General features: G+C 33.3%; 2 protein-coding genes across 7 annotated transcripts; one reads left to right on the top strand and one right to left on the bottom strand.

Annotated features, from left to right (window-relative positions):
• The first annotated feature begins 1,034 nt into the window (after window positions 1–1,034).
• Window positions 1,035–9,516, top strand: LOC147405095 (phosphatidylinositol/phosphatidylcholine transfer protein SFH12-like). Of its 5 annotated transcripts, none has more exons than XM_086441238.1 (15): window positions 1,035–1,053; window positions 2,139–2,264; window positions 2,777–3,038; window positions 3,923–4,022; window positions 4,110–4,376; window positions 4,923–5,000; window positions 5,120–5,221; window positions 5,308–5,357; window positions 6,309–6,408; window positions 6,495–6,596; window positions 6,698–6,814; window positions 6,929–7,055; window positions 7,948–8,324; window positions 9,052–9,126; window positions 9,231–9,516. In XM_086441238.1, exons 2-15 carry the CDS (start codon window positions 2,213–2,215, stop codon window positions 9,246–9,248), a joined length of 1,827 nt encoding a protein of 608 aa, XP_086297364.1. In that variant the 5' UTR covers window positions 1,035–1,053; window positions 2,139–2,212; the 3' UTR covers window positions 9,249–9,516. The 5 variants fall into 5 exon arrangements, with proteins under 5 accessions (XP_086297364.1, XP_086297363.1, XP_086297365.1 ...); XM_086441237.1 differs by having other exon boundaries at window positions 1,042–1,111; XM_086441239.1 differs by having other exon boundaries at window positions 1,042–1,111; window positions 9,210–9,516.
• Window positions 9,517–11,090: 1,574 nt separating this feature from the next.
• On the bottom strand, window positions 11,091–21,233 carry LOC147405094 (phosphatidylinositol/phosphatidylcholine transfer protein SFH8-like). Of its 2 annotated transcripts, none has more exons than XM_086441235.1 (15): window positions 21,009–21,233; window positions 20,823–20,925; window positions 19,375–19,678; window positions 17,465–17,564; window positions 17,045–17,311; window positions 16,860–16,937; window positions 16,618–16,719; window positions 16,464–16,513; window positions 16,249–16,348; window positions 16,007–16,105; window positions 15,747–15,860; window positions 14,921–15,056; window positions 12,393–12,793; window positions 11,461–11,535; window positions 11,091–11,361 (listed from the first exon to the last, which is right to left on the bottom strand). In XM_086441235.1, exons 2-15 carry the CDS (start codon window positions 20,854–20,856, stop codon window positions 11,341–11,343), a joined length of 1,881 nt encoding a protein of 626 aa, XP_086297361.1. In that variant the 5' UTR covers window positions 20,857–20,925; window positions 21,009–21,233; the 3' UTR covers window positions 11,091–11,340. The 2 variants fall into 2 exon arrangements, with proteins under 2 accessions (XP_086297361.1, XP_086297360.1); XM_086441234.1 differs by having other exon boundaries at window positions 20,823–20,877; window positions 21,009–21,232.
• Window positions 21,234–25,257: the final 4,024 nt, after the last annotated feature.

Genomic DNA, 25,257 nt, shown 5'->3' with positions numbered 1-25,257 from the left:
TTCATTTCGTGTGCTGAATATGACGAAATTTTGATTTTGGTACATTGTTCATTTTAATTTCCAAAACACATTTTTTACATTGAATTCGTCACTTTTATAATCTACGAATTCGTTAATAAAATACCAACGATTTTGAGCGATCTCGCTGGTAATTTATCAACGATAATTTATCATGTTTTGGGAATTAAAATGAATAATGTACCGAAATCAAAATTTGGACATAAGTTGCACACGTTTTGGGAAAAGTCTCAGAATAAGTAAATGCCAATACAAGCTCTCTCATTTTTATTTTTTTTTTCTAGATTTCTATTTTTTAGATTTTATATGAGTGTAAATAACTATTGAAATTGTTAACCCCGAGGGGTTGGCTCAATGGCAATTTCGGACCGATAAGAGGTTAATGCCCGTAAGTCATGAGTCCAATACCGAGTATGAGCATTAATTCTTCAGGGGCCACGTGCTCCGAGACTAGTCCTTGGACAAGACCATTGTCCTTGGACTGGGCAAAGCCCAGATGCAGGCCCAATCCACTGTCTACAGGGGCCTACAAGGATACCCGATTATCGGTTATAATAAAAAATAAGAACTACTGAAATTGTTGGAACGAGTGTTACCATGTTTTGTAATGTTGATGGTTGAGATAGTAATTTGAGGCAAACCTTTGCAAGGGTTATAGAGAGTGCGTTTTAACCTTTAATTGGGGTGTGATCAGTAATTTAAGATATTCGGGTTGTAACAAGTAAAAGTTGGGGTGCCAATAACTACCGGCCTCCCTATTTTTATTTCCCAAAAAAGAGCCGTTGTTAATTAGTTACGTTAGGATTTTGAAACGAGTGGCTTGCATCGACGGCAAATCCTCTCTCTCTCTCTCTCTCTCTCTCTCATTAAGAAACAGAAACTAAAAGAAGGCATGGCGGGAAGAAGACTTGGTCAAGAAATCCAACAAACTCTCTCTTACTATACGTTTTGCGCCGATTTTTTAGGGCATCGCGAGAGAATAATTCGGTCATTTATAATCCTTCTGTGTCTCAAATTCATATATTTTTCTCGGAGGTAATTCCTTTGCAACTCTATCTCTCAAACAGAGATCAATACGATTCTTGTAATTACAGTTAGGTTTTAAAGTTTCAATCTTGATATCTTTTAGGGTTTTGTTTATTTTGATCTGGGTTTTGGTGGATTTCGCAGCTATTTATTAAATAATTAATCTTCTTTTTTTAAATTGTGGATGTTTGAAGGTTTCTAATAAATTATTATCTTTCAAGGTTTGATCTTGAGCAGCTGAAACGCATTTATATTCAAATTATATTGAAGTGATTACAGTTAGGTTTTTAAGCTTCAATGTTGATATCTTTTAGGGTTTTGTTTATTTTGATCTGGGTTTTTTATGGAATTCGAAGATACCTATTAATTTTTAATCTTCTTTCTTTAAATTGTTGATGTTTGAAGGTTTCTAAGAAATTCTTGTCATGTAATGTTTGATCTTGAGCAGGTGAAACTACAGAGATTTCCTTTTAATATGTGACTGAAGATGTGCTTTTATATTCAAATTATAGCCAAAATATTACAGTTAGGGTTTCAAGTTTCAATCTTTCTTTTAGGGATTTGTTTATTTTGATCTGGATTTTTTATGGTATTCGCAGATACTAATTTTTAATCTACTTTCTTTAAATTGTGAATATTTGAAGGTTTCTAAGAAATTCTTTTCTTTTAAGGCTTGATTTTTGCAGCTGAAACTGCAAAGATATCCTTTTGATATGTGACTGAAATTTATATTCAAATTCTAGGGATTTTTATTTTTATTTTGCCAATGATGAATGAACAAATTTAATGAAAAATGTATATCGATGCATTGTCTTCAAAAATATCTGTGTTTTCAATCTTCATGTCTAGATTTCTATAATGTAGATGAGTGATACTGAATTCATCGTTCCCATGTTTTCTTCTAGCTGTTTTTTTTTTTTTGGGTTCATAGTTAGGACCCATGACTCCTAGGAATTCTCTCTTTTGTTCTTTTTTTTGGTACGAGAAGCAGCTAGAACATAGAGATTCATTCAATATATTGTGGATTTATGATTGAACCCAATTTTTTTATTTTTTTATTTTTTGATTTTTTGATTTTTTTGGACTTGATGCAGGCATTTAGTGAGGACACCTGTTTTGCTATCTTGATATGAGTGCTTGATTCTCCTGCCCTTTGCTGTCCACGAGAATGAGCTCACAAGAAAGAATCATGAGTGACCTCGAGCGATCCTCTAGGCATGGTAAACAAATATCATCTGATCCCTTTTGTTTCAAAGCATTTTTTTTCTTTTTAATTTAGAAAATTAGAGAAGCTTAATAATTACTTCCAATAATTACAATCAGAAAAAAGATCAAATTTGTTATATACCACCAATTGTTCCTAAGGGTCTCAAAACCAATTCAAAGAAATCTGAAGTAAATAGAATCAAAATCAACCTCCGATATTTATTAATAGATATCGACCAGGAAAAGGTTTGGACTCTAATTGCTCAACACCTGTTGACATAGTTGCAATTTTAATCTATCGATTTTGAAAGATTTCAAAGAAGCTGAAGGAATTTTAGGGTAGAATACAAAGGCTTGTTTCTGTTGATGTATTTAAGTAATACTAAAAAATTTAAAATATTTTGTAGTTTTAAATACTTGAAAATTCGGTTTATTATGATAATTAAAAAAATTAGTTGGTCATTTTTATGGAATTTTGATATCTTATGTTTGAGTTTCCTTCCTTTTCATTATTTATTATTTTCAGGTCTTGATAGATCCGATTTTGAAAACTCTGAGGATGAGAGGAAGACTAGGATTGGATCTCTGAAAAAGAAAGCAATTAATGCCTCCACAAAGTTCAGAAGTTCTTTGACGAAAAGGGGTAGGAGAAGTAGTAGAGTTATGTCTATTTCCATTGATGATGTACATGATGCAGAGGAATTACAGGCAGTTGACGCATTTCGTCAAGCACTTATCTTAGAAGAAGTACTACCCTCAAAACATGATGATTATCATATGATGCTTAGGTAACTTTCCCCCCTTTGTTCCATCATCATTGTTGTGTTTGGTGCATGGTTACAACACTTTATCTTCTTCTTCTTTTTTTAACTTGTTTTCTTGGTTTTTAATTGGAAAAATCTCTGTATGAAAGAAAAATGATTACTCAGATTAGTGTGGTTGAGGTTCTAACAATCTTGGAAAATATCCTGAAATTTTCTGTAATTTTTTTATGTCACTTGAAGGTGGAATGTGCAAAAGCATATGTATCTGAATGGCTTATTTGTAATTTAAATATTAATTAAAGGGTGTTTTGAAGATTATATAGTAAAAAATGATGTTTTTGTAATTTTGAAAACCATCCAACCTGATAGGGGCATGAGATTGCTTTTCTTGGTTTTGGCAAAAATGACCCTACTTATATTAAGTTTAAATGTTAAGGTGGTGGCATTTTTGGAATCCAAGTTTTGGTGTCGAACCACTTCTGCTCCGCTATCTCTCATTGTAATAGTAAAGATGATAGACTACAGAGGTAGACAAAAATGCATATGTAGATAAAGTAATAGTTGCAGAACTTTAGAGCTTTGGTCTAGAGTCAGGATAAGCACCGTGTTTTTGTTGAAAATTTGTTTACTTTATGCTAATTGTAATCTAAATTTTTTCTCTATAGAATTGTCTTTTTTTAAAAAGAGACCTATTGCCACATCAGCTTCTGCTAATGCCTCCCCAAGATGTGTGCTAATTCTTTGGTTATTTACATACGAATTAGGGTGGCGTTAGCAAAAGTTGGCATGGCAATAGAATCTCTCCCCCTCCAAAAAAAAAAAAAAAATACTTGCATAATGTTTTCAATTAAACTGTTGCTGATGCTGAATTCATGTATTAGCTATTAACTTATAATTGGATGATACAGATTTTTGAAGGCCAGGAAATTCGATATCGAAAAATCAAAGCAAATGTGGATTGACATGCTTCAATGGCGCAAGGAATTCGGTGCCGACACAATCTTGGAGGTATTCATACCTACCAATAGAACCCTCTCATATATTATAATCCATGTGGCTGACTTGTTTTATTTCTCTCTTAAATCTTTTAATAAGGATTTTGAGTTCACTGAGATCAATGAAGTCCTAGAACACTATCCCCAAGGACATCATGGAGTAGACAAGGAAGGACGGCCCGTTTACATTGAACAATTGGGTAAAATTGATGTTGCAAAGGTGTTGCAAGCTACAACTATGGAACGATATTTGAAATACCACGTACAAGAGTTTGAAAAGACCTTTGATGTCAAGTTCCCAGCTTGTTCAATTGAGGCAAAAAAGCACATCGATCAGAGCACAACTATCCTCGACGTGCAAGGAGTGGTATGTGAGGATAGTCTCATTTATTTTCCGGAGAAATTAAGGAACACTTCTAATTTTCTAACATTAGACCAAAGTTTAACCAACCAACTACTCCAAAAGACCAATCTGTTGGAGAGGGGGAGAACTATGACTATAAGAGGGTCACAGGACTTAAGTGGGGGAGTATGACACACCTTTGAGTGGATGAAAATATACACTCAACACTCTTCCTCACCCATAAGGGTGGAAAGAATTGAACCCGGGTCCTATACAAACCTAGCACTCTAATACCATGTTAACCAACCACTACTCCAAAATACCAGTCTGTCAGAGAGGGGGAGAACTATGAATATAAGAGGGTCACGAGGCTTAACTGGGGTTTGAGACACCCGAGAGTTGAGGAAAATAAGCACTCAACATGGTTTTGCCATATGACATAGGGTTGTTTTGTCTGATTTGAGAAAAAGAAGCGTAGTTTGTATCATTTTCATTCTATTTTTTATTTTGTTTCTGTGCAATATCTACTATACTGTTTGACTAACAATAATATGAGAATTGGTTCCTTAGGGTCTTAAAAGCTTCAACAAAGCTGCAAGGGACCTTCTTATGCGCCTTCAGAAGATTGACGGTGATAATTATCCCGAGGTAATTTTTTTTTTTCCTTTGTTTAAATTAATTTGGTGCCAACATCTTGGTTTCCTTTTGGTGTGTAGATCACAAAGTTTTTGTGATCTCATATAGAAATGTTTATTTTTGTATCATAGAGCTTGTGCCGTATGTTCATCATTAATGCGGGTCCCGGATTTCGACTGTTATGGAACACGGTTAAGACTTTCCTTGATCCCAAAACCACAGCAAAGATCCATGTAAGCAGTCATCTTCTCTTTAACCATAAAATAGTTGGTTCTAATCAAGGAAATTTACTTAACCAATGTGAGGTTTTGTCCATCAGGTTCTTGGCAATAAGTTCCAAAGCAAATTGCTTGAAGTAATTGATGCTAGGTAAGTAGTTCGATCTCTCATCTTCCACTATAGAACTCAAAACTGCTTTTTCTACTGATTTTAGTCTGTGTCTCATAGTATTAAATTGCGATGTATTTCCACAAAATATACGACATGTTTCCATTTTCACAAGACTCAACACAATTTAATCTATAGGTTGTTTGTGTACATTTCAGTAGAAACCAATATTCATATCAGGAAATGTTTGTGAACATCAATAAAATCCAATTGAAATCTTCAGCAACAAAAAAAAAATTATCTGAAAACATTAATTAAATTTATTAAAATATCAAAAATTACGAATTACTTGTGGAAAGGACTTGTAACTTACATATAATCGTCATGCATTAGTAGAAATGAATTATGGTTAGCTAGGTATACTGGTATCAGTAGTATAACAAGTTATTTTTTGTGTACTTTAAAAGTGTATTAGCACGTACATATAGCATAAAGCTATTGATCTTCATTAACACACTTTATACGGTTGTTTATTGCAGTTTGATGACTTATTAGTGTGTTTTCATGTTTGTTTTATCATTCGTGATATTTGATATTTGAGAGATTCTATTGCCACACCAACTTTTTCTAATGCCACCACCCCAATTCATACGCAAATCACCAAAGAATTAGCACAGATCTTCGGGTACCGTTTGTAAAAGTTGGTGTGGCAATAGAAGCTCTTTTGTATTTTCAATGAAAATTTTCTCAATCATTTCTACAATACACTGATCACAATTATTTTTTTTTGACATGTATAAAATTTGTTAAAGAGAAAAAACTGATCACAATATTTCTATGACATATTTCCATTTCCAAGATGACCGAAATAGACACCAAAACTGAAATTGAATCCCTTGCTTTCTACGTGTAGTAATATTTTTCCTCTTCTTTTTTTCTTAAGTAAAGATCAAGATAATTTCATTAATTATTTTTCCTGTTTTTTTATAATAGTGAATTGCCAGAATTTTTGGGTGGTTCTTGTACTTGTGCGGATCAAGGTGGTTGTATGCGCTCAGATAAAGGACCATGGAAAAATCCGGAAATATTGAAGGTCAACTTCTCTCCCCTCTCCTCCTTTTCTCTTCCTCCTTTCTTTCGTTTTAATAACTCAACTAACTAATTATCAATCATATATAGTGTGTTCAAAACGGCGATGCCAAATGTACGAGGAAAATCACGACTTGTTCTTCAAGCATTGATGAGAAGACAATTTCTGAGGATGAGATAGTGTACCCAAAGGTGTTGCATGTTCTTCCAACATAACTACCACTTTTCTGTCTTCCAGTTTTTTTGTTTGCCAAGGAATTGCCTTACTTTTTGGTACTATTTTCAACATGAAGGGATATGACTCTTCGAATAGGGTGACAATTCCAGATGAAGTTGAAATGCCATCTTACTCTCCTAGAATCCCAAGAGATTATATACAACATCCACAACTATCTCCAGTTCACGAAGAAGTAAGTATTCAGCACTTCCTTTGATCCTTTCACTTGTGATTGAATTCAATATCATCTATTTCAGTGTTTTTTTTTTTTTTTTTCATATTTTAATTCTGCAAAAAATATAAGCAGGTTCAAATTTGTCGAGGAAATTTCCCAAGTACCTACGATTATGACAACTGCATCCCAATGGTTGACAAAGCTGTGGATGCAACCTGGAATAAAGTGATTCAACATGACAACTTCGCATTCTCTAAAGGTAGATTATACATTTTTTGTTTCATGGTTATGAATTCTAAGTCTTATCTTAAAACTTGAAAAGTATATACAAATGTGAATTTTGATTTTCAGAAGAAGTTCCATTTAAATAAATAAATAAATTTATGAACTAATTTTAGAGAGCTTCTATTGCCACACCAAATTTTGCCAACACCACCCCCAAGATGTGTGCTAATTCTTTGATGATTTAAATATGAATTGGGGTGGCCTTAGCAAAAGTTTGTGTGGTAATAGAATCTCTCTAATTTTATCTTAAATTCTATGATTTTGTCCCCATCAAATAGTGGATATTGACCTCTGCATATGCACTAGAGTCCCACTTGCCTTACTAACTTAGTAAGATTTCAACTCTTACTAAGGGTCGTTGACCTCACCTTGTGGCATGCAAAACTATAAATCCGATCCCACAAGGTTGTAGAGGACAAAATTCTATGAACTTTGCAAAAAAAAAAATCTTCATCGTAGAACTTTAATTTTAAATTTGGGAGTTCCATGGAAGTTCAATAGCCGTCCATTTTCAATACCTTGGATCAAGCCCAAAATGCCTTTTTTTTTTTTTTTACTTTTGGATCTTAGTTTTTCCATGAAATCTAGAGCAATCCATTTGAGCAAAACAACCCTTAGTAAGACTTAAGATCTTACTAAGTTAGTTAGAAAAATATTTCTATATGCACTATGTCTCCAGATATTCCATTTAAATATCACCTATATTTATGCCATATATGTACCATAAGTGAACTGAGGAACCAAAAAAAAATTTAAATGAAAATGGAAATATATATATATGTTTTCGTACCAAGGAATTTGTTTCTGAAGTCTCTCTGAATCGAAAACATTGAACCACTATCAATTTTCAACTCTTGGTGTTGCAGATTGCTTCTCCGTAAATGATTCTTGCAAGATTCCTGAAGGGGTTAGTTCTCAGATCTTTGGTGGTATCATGGCCTTTGTTATGGGCATTGTCACTATGATTCGACTAGCACGTAATATGCCAAAGAAGGTTACCGACACCCACCTCTATGCCAGACCGATTTACTGTGTGGACACAACCAAGAATTTCCGGTTGACCGAGCCCACCATCTCCAGCACTGATTACTTATCCATCATGAAACGTATCGCTGATTTGGAAGAGAAGGTTAATGTTCTAAGTGTGAAACCTGCAGCAATGCCAGCTGAGAAGGAAGAAATGTTGAATGCTGCTGTAAGTCGTGTTGATGCCTTGGAACAAGAGCTTATGGCAACCAAGAAGGTAAGATCATTTACTAAGTATAAAATACCACTTTGGTTGAAGATAGAAGATTAAGAGGAATACATTTTACATTGTTTCTCTCCAAGTAGTTTTAAGAGACAAATGTCTTTTTTAAGAATACACTCGTAATATTTTTTTACACCAACTTTTATTAATGCCACCCCAATTCATTTGTAAATCACCAAAGAATTAAACATATCTTGGGTTGGCGTTAGCAAAAGTTGGTGTATCAATAAAATCTCTGTTTTTAGTCAGAGAAATTTATTTGGGTACCTAAAATCAAACCCCTTCATATGTTTCTTCTTTTTTCTACTTTGAAATTATACGTTAAAGCTGTTTAATTCAGCAATGGTTGTCATTTATGTTAATTCTCACAAAATTGATATAGAGAGCTTCTATTGCCAAGCCAACCTTTGCTGACGCCACCCCAAGACGTGTGCTAATTCTTTGGTGATTTACAAATGAATTGGGATGGTGTTAGCAAAAGTTGGTGTGGTAATAGAAGCTCTCTTGAATAATTATCTATTTTTTATTTAACTTTTTTGGCTATTTCATCCATTGGATGATTAGTGATTACAATTTAGTATAGAAATACAGGCATTTTGAAGTAGATAGAAAGAAATACATTAAAACTACATAACTATAATGTCAGACTAATTCCAGAAGACAAAGAAGACATTATCAATTAAAAGTTCTTTTCGTCTATTTATTACCTATTTTTGTGTAGGCTTTGGAGGACACGCTTGTCCGACAGGAGGAGCTTCTAGCCTACATTGACAAGAAGAAGAAAAAGAAGAAATTGGTAATCTACTAAGATCCATAAAATTGACTATTTAGCTGCGTAAATGTTTATTTCAGATTAATCAAAGTATTTTCATCTTTAAGTTTTTTGGCCTGTGATTGCAGAATCCATTCTGTTGGTAAGGAAAATGTCTGGGGACAACGTGCGATGCTCAGAACAAAAACATGAAAACTTGTTGCAACTGGTGGTGGTGGTGGTGATTTTAAGCTCGCCCAAGCCATCCAAATGTCCTCTGAATTTTTTTATTATGTTTTTTTTCTTCTAGTCTTTTTACCAAAAATCAATCCAAGGTTTTGGTTGAATACACAGCTTCCCCATTCTTTCACACTTATATTTATTTTAAATAAAACTCGGGCATCGCATTAATGTAAAAATTTATACATTTCATCATGTTTTGAATCCTTTTCTCAGTTTTTGTAAATCTGAAAAGAAGGCAAAACCACTGTTGTTGGCTTTCCATTTTCTTTTTTCTCCTTTTATTGGTAAAAGTGCTTCACATGTAGAGAGTGAACCTCTTAATTGAAACCCATCACGTAACATTAAGGGTCTGTTTGCTATAAATTCCAACTTCTGCTTCAGGATTTTGTGCCTAGGAGAAGTAGTAGCTCAAAGTCTAGGAAGCTGTGTCCAGGAGAATCTTATTTGTTACAGAAACTGACGAAAAAGTAGTAGACAGAGGTCGAATTGATTCTGTTATTTAATCAATGAGTAAAGAAGAATGAGGGGTGAAATCTGATTTCACCCCATATATTTTTCAGTGTAGGCTTCTTATAGTGGCTCTTGCACAAAAGCAATCTCAGCAAGACTTCTCAAAAATGCAGTTTGGACTTCCCATAAAAGTTGTTGAAGCAGAAACCGTTACCAACAAACGTGTGCTTTTTCGGCTCAAAGCCCATAAAGTTGCTGAAAAAAGTCGTAACAAGCAGTCCCTAAGTTTTAATACTAAGTAGATGTCCAAAAAGAACTTGAACGGAGATTTGACATAACACAGAGAGGAATGGAATTCGTCCAGAATCTTTGGGACAGTACTGTGTGTGAGTGCGCAGGCAAGGCTTTGTTGTTGAAATCCTAATTTAATGCTTTACAGTCCTTAGGACTTCAATTAGCATCAAATGATCTGAAACACATGAACAATAAATCGATCTTGATTTGATTTCTTTGTTAGTGAGTTGATCTTGATTTCTTTGTTAGTGAGTCGATCTTGATTTTGGGAACTCATTAATCGGCATAAAAATACACATTAGTTTCCAACAATTTCTTCTCCCATCATACCTCAAAAAAAAAAAAACTGATTCTAATAGCTATGATCTAATGAGCTATTAAAGCAAGGAATGTCACCTTATTTTGGTATGAAAGAAGAATGCTCTGTTATTGTAAGTTAGTCATACTTTCCACAGCTCCAATTTATTTCAAAATCCATTTAAGAAACAAAGGATAAAAGAAATGTACTATTAATTTAATGAACCATTTTCAAGTGACATATGGGTTGGGGCAAAAGAGCACTAATGTGACAATATCATTGTTTTGAATCATTTTATAATTTCAAGAAGACACTGGTTGTCCCTTATTAAGTTGCCAACAGTTTGTATGGAGATTTGTTCGACATTTAAAATATGAATTTTTTTTGTTTTTTTTTTTTTAATAAAAAAAATCTTTTAGGAGTTCTTACTACCAACAAGAATAACATATTTACACAAAAAGTAGTACAGTAACTCTACCAACCCATTTTCCTTTCTAATAAAAAAGTACATTACTTTGTTTTTAAAAGCCTCTATAGTCCACAAAAACCCTAACCAACCTGCATTATTATTAGTGAAACATGGGTCTTGTTAACGTGTGCTTTAGGGTGCAATAAATACACTTTAGAAATTGGATTTTGTACCGAAAATGCACTTACCCTCAAATGCAAATTCCCTAGGTGTATTTATTGACCTGTGAAACATTCATCTCATTTGCACAGACTCTTGGAATAGAAAAATATGGTAGATGATCATCCCACAAAACTGTCGTCATTTGCAGAATTCATTTTTAAGAGAAAATAATCAAACCATAAACACTTTGAAACATACAAGAGCAGAAATAACTTAGTTTCGTCAGATTTGTATCAGATATAGTTTTTTCCTTATCAGCAAACCTTCTCTGTAACACCAGAATATGTATATCTCAAACATTGTGTAGTGTAATGATAGTGAAATGACCAAATGGACCCTCCCTTTACCAGCAAAACTTCTTTTTCTGTTGCACACAAAAACAGAAACAGATTTGTTATCAATCTCCAACAACAGTCTTCTTTCAAGTAGATAGAAAAGCTATGTAGTCTCCCTCACGACTTACCCGGAACTTGGCTTCTTCTTGACTGTCTATGTATGCAAGTAGTTCCTCTTGCCTCATTAAAGCTTCATGCAAAGCCTGCTCAGGAAAAAGGCACATGTAAATGTGTACTCAACGCATTACATACAGACAGACTGATTAGTCAGCCTAGAGGTTTTTCCAGTTTTGATAGAATAAGCACTGTGAACTAATGTTTGACTGATTGCAGACACACAAAACAGCAAATGGAGAGTTCGAGGTGACAAATCCATAATACATATGTAAGCTAATGATCATAGAAAATGAGAGCTGCTATTGGCACCCCAACTTTTACTTACTATAACCCAATAGAGATAAAGAAAATAAGTAGAAGTTGGAATGCCAATAGAAGCGCTCTCGTTTTTCTTTTCTTTTTTTGCAAGATTTCAATTTTTGGGGTTTAGGATTTTATATGAGCCTAATTGTAATTGTAAACATCTACTGAAATTGTTTGAACGAGTTATAATGTTTTGTAATGTTGAGATTATAATATGAACCAAACATTGACAATGTTTAAACGATGTGTTCTAATCTTTTATTGGGGTGTGATAGATAATTTAAGAAATTGGGATGTAATAAGTAAAAGTTGGGGTGCCAATAGCAGCTCTCTAGAAAATATACCTAAACAGGAATCTGATCTGTGTGCTTTAATGTTATTAGTCTACCCAAATTGAGTGATATAAATGTCTCATATCGCAACTCTGGAATAATCTTGCTTACTGATCTTAAGATCTTAAAAGAAGAGAAACCTAGCTTAAAAGCATTTGATTCTAAGTAAATGGCTATTGGAAACCAAAAGATCACTCACTTGGTGGCTGGAGAACTAGGGCCATAGGACTGACTTCATTTCTATGAACAGCAATTAGATGCCTAACATTAATATGTTGATGCATGTAAAGTAAAAAGTGAAATTGTACCTTCTTAGTAGCAATTAGTTCAGCTTCTAGAGCATCTACACGACAAACAGCAGCATTCAGCAACTCTTCTTTCTCAAAGGGCATCTCAGACGGCTTTGCTTGAAGTATGTCGACCTTCTCCTCCAGCTCACCCAGCTTTTTCAGTACAGATGAGAGGATATCTGCCTCCGTAAATGCTGGAGTCGGTGAAGGGGGGCGGAACTCCTCCACGGGCATTGAGTCGGGTGTGAGGTCAGGGATGATGTGGTCACGATCAGAGAATGCAGGAAGTTTCTTGGTTACACGACATCTTAGCGAATTAAAGAGAGCAAAAAGCGTCATGAAGAAAGCCATAAGCACAGCATAAATCCGAGCCCGAACTCCTTCTGGAGTCTTTTGAGTATCAGGCAAAGGAAGTGTCCCTGCAGAGAATAGCTTTGATGATTATTCCAGAACATATCACATGAGTCCCACACCCAATTAAACATAAAATAAAATTTAAAAAAAATAACCAGCTTTTGATTAGTATACCCTCTAGATGTTAGAACTACAGACTTAAATAACCAGTCGACGATCCCACATTTGAATCTCTCTCTTAAATCAATAGTTAAAAAATATAGGTAATATTTTTTATTTTTTAAATCAATAGGATTTAATTCAGCAAAAACATGTTTTTCTCTTAAATCAATAGTAAAAAATAAAAGTATAGGTAATATTTTTTTAAATCAATAGAATTTAATTAAGCAAAAAATATGAAATACCTAGGATGCTGCAAAGCAATTATACCCCACTTAGCAACAATTCTTTCAAAATTGATTATTCCTAGAATGGTTTTGCCAACATAATAGCAGAATCAATTGCCCCACACCACCTAGCAACTCTGTACCATCATTCTTTTCTTGTCATGCTGAGTTCCATTTGTTGTTACAATCTCTCAAATAGACAAAGCTTTGATGTCAAATAACGTTTCCAGTGATTCTTTGTCATTTCTCACTCAGAAGTGTCTAAACTGCATCACATTCGATATTGTGATATACATGGTTCAAAGTATCGTATTGTATCGGAACATATCGGATTTTGATGATTCCAATACAAAATCCATGGCATTAAAGAAATAGTGGGATTGAAAGATGATGTATTGTAGAGAGAAGAGAGAAAGCAAAGCAGAGAATAAATTTCTTAGGAGGAAAAAAACTATTACCAAAATTTCTTTTCTTCTCTGTAAGCATTGGCTGTTATGATATTTTTTCAACATATGAAAATGAAATCTTAATAATACAACCATTAATTTTGATTGTAGTAGTCCTTATTGAGGTACTCCAATTTAGTACTAGGTTAAGAATTAAGTAACAAATGAATTTTCTTGCATGGTTTTAATGTTGGCAATATAAACCAGCAGTAAGTATTGATTGTTATAGTAGTCATTTCATTGAAGTTTGCGATACTATAAAGTTAAGTAGACACTATTATGATGAAGACAGACCCACAGTCATTAAAGTTTACAGATCAAGGAAGCTCATTAAGGCCAGTTCAACCGAGCCCAAAAATTATGGGTTTGATCTGTTTGTACATTCCATTAAAGGGAGTTCTTTGTTCATACAGCCCAGACATATGCAGGTTCCATTTTTCAGTCAATAAGTTTCGGCTACAAGAGTTTATCTAGTATTAGTTTCTATCATTGAACTGTTTGGTCAATAAGTTTCATGAAGAGTTATTTTAGTTGTAGTTTTCTATTTTAGAGATTCTAATTGAAAATGTTGCCTTGACTATCCCTAAATTTTAAGAAGAATTTTCTTTGATTGCTATTGCTGCCATGTTTCACAGCGTTTAGACTCTTTGCATTGATTGATACGACATTAAACTGTCTGAGCTTAATTCGACCACCACCATAAACCCTAGATAAATTCCCTATTTTCAATCCATATCCATATTATCTTAAAAGTCAGTCCCCTTTAAACCCAAAACAAGTCTACTTTCTGCAAGACCATGAGCCCCTTTTAGAAAACCATAACCAGTCCAATAAAACCTTCAGTAGAACATTAATCTATATACAGCCTCTGTTATACTCTAGCACCATTAATACCTCGTCCGAACGAAAAAATTGTACAACAATTCGAAACCCTGCTGTCCGATGCCATGTTTTTGGGTTTTTATTTTTTTGGCTAGGCAAGTAAGATGGTTAGCAGTCAACATGAAGGTGGACTCAATAAGGCCCAACAAGGTTTGAACCAAGGTCGTGGGATCAACACTCCACTCACCCTTACCAACGTAACTAATTTGGCACCTTCTCCTATACCACGTTATACAATAAAAATGACAAATCCTTACATGTTAATGCTGTTACAAACACATTTAATGATGATACATAGGCAAACTTGTTATGGTGGCCATTAATAAATCAATAATTGCTTCTACCAAAACCATGAATTCCACAAGCTATTTTTATTTTTTAGGGCATCAAGTTCAAACTTTGAGAGAGGATTAACAAAAGTAGAATAATGTAATAAAGGTATCAATTCCTTTACAAAGGCTAAGTTAAGATTGCTAACCTTTGGAAGCAATAGACCTTTGATGTGATACTTCTTTCTTCCATGATCCTGCATCTACTGCTTTGTCGACCATGGGAACATATTCATCATACTCCGAAAATACACCAGAGTAGCTCCCCTTTCCAGCAATTTTAGCCTATAATTATCAAAACATATCAACAACAACATACATATCTGTTTTGAAATATAAAATTCAATGATGCACATCATCATTCAAAAATCATAAAAGTTAAATCAAGACGCCAATAGCAACACACAACCATTGTCTAAGACGTGCTCTGGGAAGGATAATATACTGCTGTGTACTCCACAGAATACAACAGAACTCAGAAATTGTGAAAGCTGTGTGTGGATACATGTTTAAATAACACAATATATATATATATAGATATAGATATATAGATATGTTCACATTATTTAGACATACAAAGTTTATATATCAAAATAAGTACTTTATAAATTAGCAATATACTTAATTATGTCTGTTACCAACAAATGAATCCATGAGGCTGATATGTTTGTAAGGATTCAATACGCAGAAATCGATCTTAGACAGAATTGAATGATGTAGCAGATTAATTCAGCCAACATAAAAATGTTGGGATAAGACAATGATGAGTCCATAACGAAGTTGAGCGAAAATTTTAAATCACGCGGACTGGGAGGGGAACCAATGAAACACATGAGGTTTGTATCAGAACATATATGACCCAACTAATCCAGAGTACCCATGGTATGTAAGTGATTTCTAATGATCATTTCAATTGACAATGTTACTTAATATATTATATATCCCTTCCACAAATTTAAATGAAGGAACACCTACTTCTTCGCGAACAGGAGTCAACCGAAGATGTGCATAACTCCTCATTGCTTTGGGGGAGGCAATTTCTTCAGCTTCTGACCCTGACTCAGCGGTAGATGTATCACCACCTATTATCTGCTTCAATAAAAGAATAAAATTAATCCTCAACAGAGAAAGGAACAATATTAACTAAATAATAAATAAATAACCAAAAAAAAAAAATGGAACTTGAAGCTCATGTTCCACGGTGTAAACTTTTGAACATTAATTAGAAATCTTACAGCTGGGTAGTGTGGCTTAGCATAAGAAATTATCTTCCCCTCACTGTTGGAAACTGTCACAATTTGTCTGGCACATCGTGCTTCACCATCTAAAACCATCTATAATAAAGTACACAAGCAAACAATCATAATTGTTTCTGAACCATATATGAATCACAGAAGATGAAGAAAAAGCTAAAAACCCATTTCTACATCATTCCCAAATATAAGAAATAAAAGTTTTCCAAGGTAAGTAACAAAACCTTCAATATGTTTGGGTCCTTCCATGGACCCTTATCAGACCTGAGGCAACCCCCCTGATCTGCACAGGTACACGTACCACCAAGAAATTCTGGCAACTCACTGAAACCAAAGACAATCCAGAAATTTTAAAACATATATGCAAAATTAAAATATGAAATAGAGTTACAAAAACTCAATCAAAATCCAATCAAATTTAAAAATGAGAAGTAATTACCTGGCATCTATTATCTCGAGCAATTTGCTCTGATACTTGTTTCCAAGAACCTGAGATGGAATTTCAAAGCAATTCATACTATAAAAACCTAGTTCAATTTCCTTATGGAACTGAAAGGTAACCACTGACAACAGAGTAAAGGACTAAAGCATACGTGAATCTTGGAAGTAGTTTTGGGATCAAGAAAAGACTTCACAGTGCTCCATAAAAGTCTAAAACCAGGACCAGCATTGATGATGAACATTCGACATAGTGTCTGCAGCATGTATTTTCCATGTCATAATAGAGAAAAATACCCAAAAGTACATTTCTTATACGACTTCAAATCCCTAAATAATTGAGAAATTTGAACCAATTAATCCCAAGTGTGAAGTTACAGATCTTAAAACTACACACCTCAGGGTAATTGTCTCCGTCAATCTTCTGCAAACGAACAATGAGGTCTCGTGCAGACTTGCTGAAATTCTTTAAACCCTGAATTAGAAAGATATGGGAAGGAAAAGGCGAAAATCAGTCAATAACCTCTGCAATCAAAAATTCAAAACACATTATTGACTAAGAACAACATGACACAAACATACCACGCCTTGAACATCAAGAATTGTTGTACTCGAATCAATGTGTCTTTTTGCGGCAATGGTGCAAGCTGGGAACTTCACGGCAAAACTCCTCTCAAACTCCTGCACATGGTATTTTACATACCGATCCATAGTTGTTACTTGCATGAGTTTGTTGGGATCAACTTTTCCAAGTCTTTCGATGTAAATAGGCTTTCCTTCCTTATCCACACCATGATGACCATGGGGATAATACTTCAAAACTTCATCTAACTCTTTGAACTCAAAATCCTGATGAAACATACCAACACAATAAACATGTTAATCGATCAAAAATCAAAAACACTGCAAAAATATAGGTTTTTGAGATACAGGGTAAGTGATAGAATCCAAAATCTACGTGAAAAACCTTGAAAGTGTGGAAAAATTATCAGATCAAATTACCTCTAGAATAGTGTCAGCACCAAAATCCTTCCTCCACTGAATCATTTCGGCCCACATGTGTTTTGCTTTATCAATTTCAAACTTCCTTGCTTTCAAAAATCTGCAATTAACTTAATCATTGAGAATGCAATTGTTTGGAGAAGCATTTAACCAAGTGAAAAAACTGTCATACAGGATTAAAGAAAAAACTGATTACAACTACTAATTATTAACAGGTAAGTAATCCAAAAAGGATAGAAAAAACCAGAAATCCATGACAACCAAAATAAAGTAGATAGAAATTGATCAGGTGTTAATGGAGTGGGAAATTTTTTTTTTTTTTTTTTTTTTTCTTTTTTTTGCAATCTATAATACCCGAATACATCAACATGCACAGATATTTCCACGATAACATTTGCTTATTTCTAATTTATATCAAAATTTCCTAATTTGTTTTTACAGCAGAAATTTTTACAATACACGTTTTTAGGCAAAGAAACTTTTCAAATACTAGTAGTGCCATTACATGTGCTACTCCTTAAAGTTGTCTCAACGAAACAAAACTTAAAGCATCGTACCAGCGTATTGGATGGGATACCCATATCCATATGTGTCTCCTGGTTTTAGGATAATGAAGAGTCATACCAGGTGCCTTGTATGAGTGTCAACATATTAGAAGGAAACAAGGGATACAGAAACCTTTGAATCAGCATATTGGACAGGATACCCATACCAATATCAATCAAAATTAAAGTCTATCAGTGTCAAAACTAAAGTAATTGAAGCAATAAATTGGTTGGAATAACCGTATCTGTATTATTGACTTTGTTCTGGAAATCTTGTATTTTACATATCCATACGATCGAGTCCTTGGGTTTCCAAAATAGTACAAAAATAAAAATAAAAAGTGCTTCAAATCATTGCTATTTGACTTGGACCTGTTCTAAAAAAGTCGAGGTAGAATCCTAGGGAACCTCAAAAAAGGATACAGACCCAGTAGAAATTACTTGTTTTTCGAGACCCCGTTGTAAGTTCAATCCATGTACGTCCTGATTACCAGTTCATACTAGATCCAGTTGTAATTTATGGGAATTGAGAGAAATGAAGAGTCCTACCATGTTTCCTGTGCTAGTGTCTGCTTCCAAATCTGGATTTGGGAATATTAGCTTGCTACTCAATTATGTCATATTGTCAAGGTAACATACCTAAAAATAGCAAAGTTCAATAAAACCAGCTAGATACACTAGCTTTGTTTGTCAAGCAGGAAACCTTAAAATTTTCACTCACATATCAGGTGACCTGTTCGTTACAATTAATTTTTGTGTGTATTATAAATTAGAGAGCTGCTATTGGCACCCCAACTTTTACCTATAACACCCAAATTTCTGAAACTATCAATCTCACCCAATTAAAGATTTAAACACACTCTTCAAACATTACAAAGGTTTGGCTCAAATTATATTCTCAACATAACAAAACTTTATAACACTCGTTCAAAGTTCAAACAATTTCAGAGTTGTTTAAAATTATGATTAGGCTTATGTAAATTCCTAAAACCAAAGAAATAGAAATCTAGCAAAAAACAAATACAAGAGAGCTTCAAGCACACCATCTTTTACGTATTCTCAACCATTCACTCATTTTCTTTATTTTTAATATGGGGTACAATAAGTAAAAGTTGGGGTGCCAATATGAGCCTGAAAGACCCAATATGAGGATGCACATGTAAGTTTATAGATCAATAGTAACACTTGTGACTTGGATTAATCTTCTTCAAAAATAATAATAATAATAACTGTGCCTCCAAAATATCCTATAATATATCATAAATGAAAACTTTACGAGATAAAAATTGAATCCATAGACCAGAGAAAGATATACCATGTAGATATGCAGATTAAAAAAAGAAGGAAGAAGTGAGAATAGAGCACCTTAGCAACATATGATAATCATCATGCCTTGAAGGTAGCAATTCATCCAAAATCAATGCTTGACGAAATGCATCAACAGCTTGTAACTCCCCAACATCCCGAACATCCTCAATGGAAACTGAAATAACTCGACTATCACTTTTCCTTCTATTGTTCTTCTTCTTAAGAGAACGTCTTAATTTGGTAGATGCATTTATTGCTTTCTTCTTCAAAGATCCAATTCTCGTCCTCCTTTCGTCCTCTGAATTTTCAAAATCAGATTTTCTCTCTCTTCTTTCTTCATGACTAGAAAATCCCTCAAAGCCTGTAAAACGGTATAAATCATCCATGAACCAGTGAGCCAAAAAATATTCATGCAATTCCCAAAAGACGAATCTTATGAAATTGCCACACAATGGAAAAGTCTCAAAAAGGGTCTAATCTGTTTTTTTGTTTTAATGGGTAAGCTGGACTTGCACCCACGAGCTCAAAATTGAGTTTAATCAGTTGAGACTGAGCAAAAGTTCCAGAGGGGTTTAAACAGGTGGTTGGTATAAAGATAAGAATGTGAGAACTGTTTAATCAACAAGTATTGAGTCTACCCATAATCAAAAGACTAAAGCATCCTATCATTCCCATTAAATACATGTCATTTATCATACAAAGTACAAACTAAATTAAACAACAACAAAATTCATAGAGAAAAGGTTATAAATAGAATAGAAATCTCTCAATGTAGTTTTTAATCCAGGTATTGTTGACAAAAATTTCTTGCAAGAAAATGTATATTTTCCTTTCTGAAGCAAAATATATATATATATATATATATATATTGGTAATCCAGCAGCCCATAAAGGAAATTTTAATTAAAAACAACAACAGGTAGGGTTCAAATAGAACAAGGCAAAAGTCCTTATTCCGAAAAAAGTCAAGGATTAAATTTTCATTATATGAAGCCCAAAACAAAATTTTCAAATATACCCTATTAAAGACATAGAAAACGAATTTTTATGGAAACAGAGGATACAAAAAAGGAGAAACCCTAGAATCGAAAATTTCAACTATAATATCCCTAGATCAAAACAAATCACATACAAAATGTTATAAATATATAGAAATCTCTTAATGAGATGATATAAAATTTAGGGATTGTTCTATGGGTAGTTTTTTATCCAGGTACTGTTGAAAGATTTTTTTCTTGCAAAATGTATATTCTCCTTTCTAAAAAAAAACTAAGGTTCGTAAAAGTCCCTAATTCCCAAAAAATGTCAAAGTATCGAAGATCGGAATTCTCATAATATGACGCCCAAAAAAAATCAAAATTGCCCTATTATGGAAACAGAGGATACAAAAAAGGAGAAACCCTGGAATCGAGAAATTCAACTATAACATCCCTAGATCAAAACAAAATCACAATTCAACTACAATAAGAACTACTATGAAAATTCGATTAAATTAGAAATACTCACAAGGCCTGGCGAATCGATCCAACGGTCCAGACATCTCGAAGTTCACTAGTCCAGACTAGAAAATTTCAAGCATAGACAATCAAATTGACCATCAATACCAAAACTGAAACCCTAAATAACATTAGATCAAAAAGTAAAACCCACAAAAGAAACAAAAATCAAAAGTCAAAAGAGAGGAAAAAGTACCTCGAATAGCTCGTCGCGACGAGAAGAATCGAAAGACGTTAAAAACGATTCGACTAAGATCTTCGATCAAGGAACCTATCTCTGAAACATTAATTGAAGAAAATCTCTTCGTTCTCCACCAAATGAGAGAATCAAAGAGAAAGAGAAGAGATTTGAAAAATGAAATATGGATTTTAAAATATCTCAAATTCGAAAAATTGGAAAGTAATCGGAGAGAGAAAGAGAGAGAGAGAGAGAGAGCATAGAAAGGATTGTATACGGAGTGGGTGTCTTTTTGTGGGCCTACTTAGGAGTGTAGGCCACGTGGCAGATGGAGCGTAGAGTATGCGTCGGGGGAATTGTCCGACAGCACTGCAAAGTTTGATCAAGCAAATTACATTAAATACCACGTGGCATAATGAAATTAATGATTACAGCCTAATACTTGGGCCAATTCGCACATTTGACTTTTTTCCTCTTAATAATTATAATTACCACATATGACGTAAGCCACGTTCCTACCTATGAAAGTTTGGCATGTTATACTAGGAGGTGCAAACCGGGACGAACCGGGTTTTTTTGGACCGGACTTTAAAAAATATAAAATATAATATAAAACTATAAAGTAAATAAATTATTAAGTAAAATCATTTTTAAATTGAATAAGATACATTTGAATCCAAATTTGTCTATGAGGATGAATTTATAAATTCAATTGATAGTCATGATTTTTAAATAGAGATTTTATTATCACACCAACTTTTAATATAACACACCAATCTATATGCATATACGTTAAATTTCAAGGGATTTTTCCCAAAATATGCGTAACTTATTTTCAAATTCCGATTTTGATACATTGTTCATATTAAATCCAAAATCATACATGAATCATTTTCTAACGAGTTCGTTGGTGAATATAAAGTCAAAATTAGTAGGAAAATTTTAAGGGAAAAAATCCTAATTTTTTTAATGGCAAATTCATGGGTAATTTATCAGCAACTTCGTCGCTTTAAATTAAAAATACCTACCAACGAATTCGCTGAAAAACTATTCATGCAAAATTTATCATATTCAGCATACGAAAGCATAATTCTTCTTAATTTAAAAAAAGAGTGGTGTGTTGTAAGTAAAAGTTAGTGTACAACAGAGTTTCTCTTTTAAAATCTAGTATTTTATAAGGTCTTGCTATCGTTATACTGGTTGATCACGCGAGTCATCTTGTCTTAATGGGGCAAATTGTTTAAATTGATTTAAATTAATTATTGGAATATATTTATGTTTAAATAATTGTAATTTTATCCTATTATAAGGTGTTTAGAAGATTTTTAGTCTCAAAATCCTATCTTATTTGTATAATTTGAAAAATTAATTACTATGTAAATAAGAAAACATAAACGTATTTGACTCGGCAGATTTTATATATAACTCATTCGATATTTTGAAAATATCGGATGAGTCTTCCTGTTGACCATCTCGGCTGGTTTGCTCTTAGACCAAATGACTCGCTAACTGCAGCCCATTTTAATGTTGAGAATGGGTCAACTAGAAGTCTAGGACAACTTCTATCTATATTTTAAAGCAAATGCAACAACTATGCATTATTAACTCATCATATGAGGTGTGGACCCACCAAATGGTCCATACTAAGAGTCCATGTGGGTGTGTCTTAGGTCTTTGGGTGCCACGCCTGCGTAAAGCATGAAATTTTAAAAATGCAAAACTGACTTCCTATGACACTGCGCCCCCATACTATGCCGACATGGTGATGAGCACAAAATCATAAATGCTTTCCTTGAGATACAAGTGGTGCACACTCGAGAAAAAGTGTTGTAAGATGTCAGTGTAGCACGAATCAAATTTTAGTTTAAGAAGCGAAAAAAATTAACGATAGATATTTTTTTCTTAATTGATCTGGATTTCAAATTTGGGATTTTTATGTTCTTCCATTTTCAAAATTAATAAAAGCCTTATTTTATTTCTATTCTCATTTTTAACATCTAAGCTAGAGTCTAGAATAAGAGTGTCAATGGGTACCCATTTAACCGGAACCAAAAACTTTAGTTTCCTTTTTATTGGAATCGATTAAAGTCAAGTCTAAAATGGAACTAAAGCAATAGGAATCGAAGTCATTGCGTTCTATTCGACGTGTACTTGCGACAACCAGAACCGATTTATTTTGCCACTTCTTTTTATACTATTAATGATTTAAGATATTATTTTACTTCAAAATTAATGCATGTTATGTAAAGTTCTTCAATTTTTCATATAAACTATGGATCAAAGCTTAAAATGAGTTGTTAAAAATTTATTATTTTGAAAGAAGATAAATTTTTATTTTTGAATTTTTGTATAACAAATTATAATTAAGTTACTAATTCTATATATAATATGTTAATTTTTTAGAAGGAAAAAAGTTTTTCAATGATTTGAAATACTTTTTTTCTCATTCAATCCTTGAGATTCAGAAACAATGGGTACCCCTGTTTTTTTATAGTTTCGAGTCCAATTTCATTTATTTTGAAATCGGAACCAAACAAAATGTAATGGTTAAGGTTCAAAGTGCCTTGGGCATTGAGCCGGAACCTACCCATGGACACCCCTAGTCTAGACGTGTGTTACCAAATTTGTTCCTACTATATTAAACATTTGTTACTCGATTTACTCCAACTAGGCCAATTCATGAACTTGTTCGAAAAGAACTGATTGGCGGTTTGATTTGTCATGCATTTGAGGTGCCATTGATCCCACTAATGTTATACCTATTTTGCTCCATATTAGATGCCCCCACGTTTTTGTCAAATTAGTGATACACAACTATTTTGACATGCCCCCGACTTAGGTTTTCTTCTATGAGAGACTGACAAAAATGGTCTAAATGCCCTCTAAAATGTTTTGTATTTTCGCAGTTTTTATCAGTAAAGAATTATCATGTCGCCCATGGACAAAGTCAATTTTGTCAAATCTCGTAACTCTTTTGTGTTCTTTGTTTTCTCTGTTTTTATCTATGTACGTTACCAATATTGATTGATCGAAGGGAATTTTTTCATAACAAAATCTTAGTTTGATTCTAATCAAATTAGATTTTCCCTTTTTGGAAATTTAGTCATACCCCTCAACATTTTGTAAAATATATTTGAGACATCAATTATGTTTACAAACTACATAAAACACAGTCTTCTATGAGGAGCTAACAAAAAATATAGGAACGCCCTCATTTTCAACATTTGATCTAAATCCTTGATTTTATTTTTCTTCGAACCCATCATATTTAACTTTAAGATCCCAACTCCTTGTACTTTTCACCTATTAAGATCTTATCCTCTTTAAGATTTCGACAAATTTCAAGAGACCTTTTAACAATCTCTCTCAAAGTTGTGTGTGAATGTCAAGAACACACAAGTTACTTATAAATCGTACTGACTTGATCAATATCCAATCATATATTACATGTTTACACAAATCTCATCAATTAATTATGAGAATTTGATCAATTAATCATATGGAGATTTGAATAAATCTCATTATACCACCTAATTTATTGGTCCTTATTTCCAATGGTTATTATTGTATTAGAATTCTCCTTAGAACTCTTAACAATTTTACGTTTTAATTCCATCAAATAGTAGAGATCTCTCTAGATCCACTAGTAATCATGGTTAAATCCAAGAAAAGAGATCTTTCAAGATTCCTTCTTCATAATCTATCAAACTTGATAATTTCTCTTAGGTTGTGTTTGGATTGAGAGAAAAGAAACTCATTAAGACTATGTTTGGATTGAGAGAAATTGGAGAGAAGAGAAGAATAGGGAAGAGAAAATAAATGAGCTTCTTTCCATTTCTTTTGTTTGGATGGTTAAGTGGGGAGAGAAGAGAAAAGAATTGGTGGGAAGACAAGAGAAAAAATGTGACTTTTCTTTCTCTCCAAAAGTGGAGGAAAACCCTTTTAAAATATTTTATAATTTCAATTTTACTCCTAAATCTCTTTTTAAAATATTTTAAAATTCCAAAATTATCCTGAGTTCTCTATTGTCAATCCAAACATGATAGAGAGAAATTGAATTTATCTTATCTTCTCTTTCTTTCTCTTCGCTCAATTTCTCTCCACCATGTTTGGATTGACAAAAGAGAATTTAGGACAACTTTAAAATTTGAAACGTATTTTAAAAGAGATCTAGGGGCAGAGTAGGTATTATAAAATATTTTAAAAGGATTTTTCTCCATTTCTCTCCTCTTCTTATCTCCCCTACTTAACAATTCAAACAAGATAA

Source organism: Akebia trifoliata, chromosome 4 (genome assembly GCF_017979445.1).
Source record: "Akebia trifoliata isolate Shusen 1 chromosome 4, ASM1797944v1, whole genome shotgun sequence".
Classification (NCBI taxonomy): domain Eukaryota; kingdom Viridiplantae; phylum Streptophyta; class Magnoliopsida; order Ranunculales; family Lardizabalaceae; genus Akebia; species Akebia trifoliata.
The sequence above is the reverse complement of the archived record's forward strand: the minus strand, read 5'-3'. Positions and strand labels throughout refer to the sequence as shown.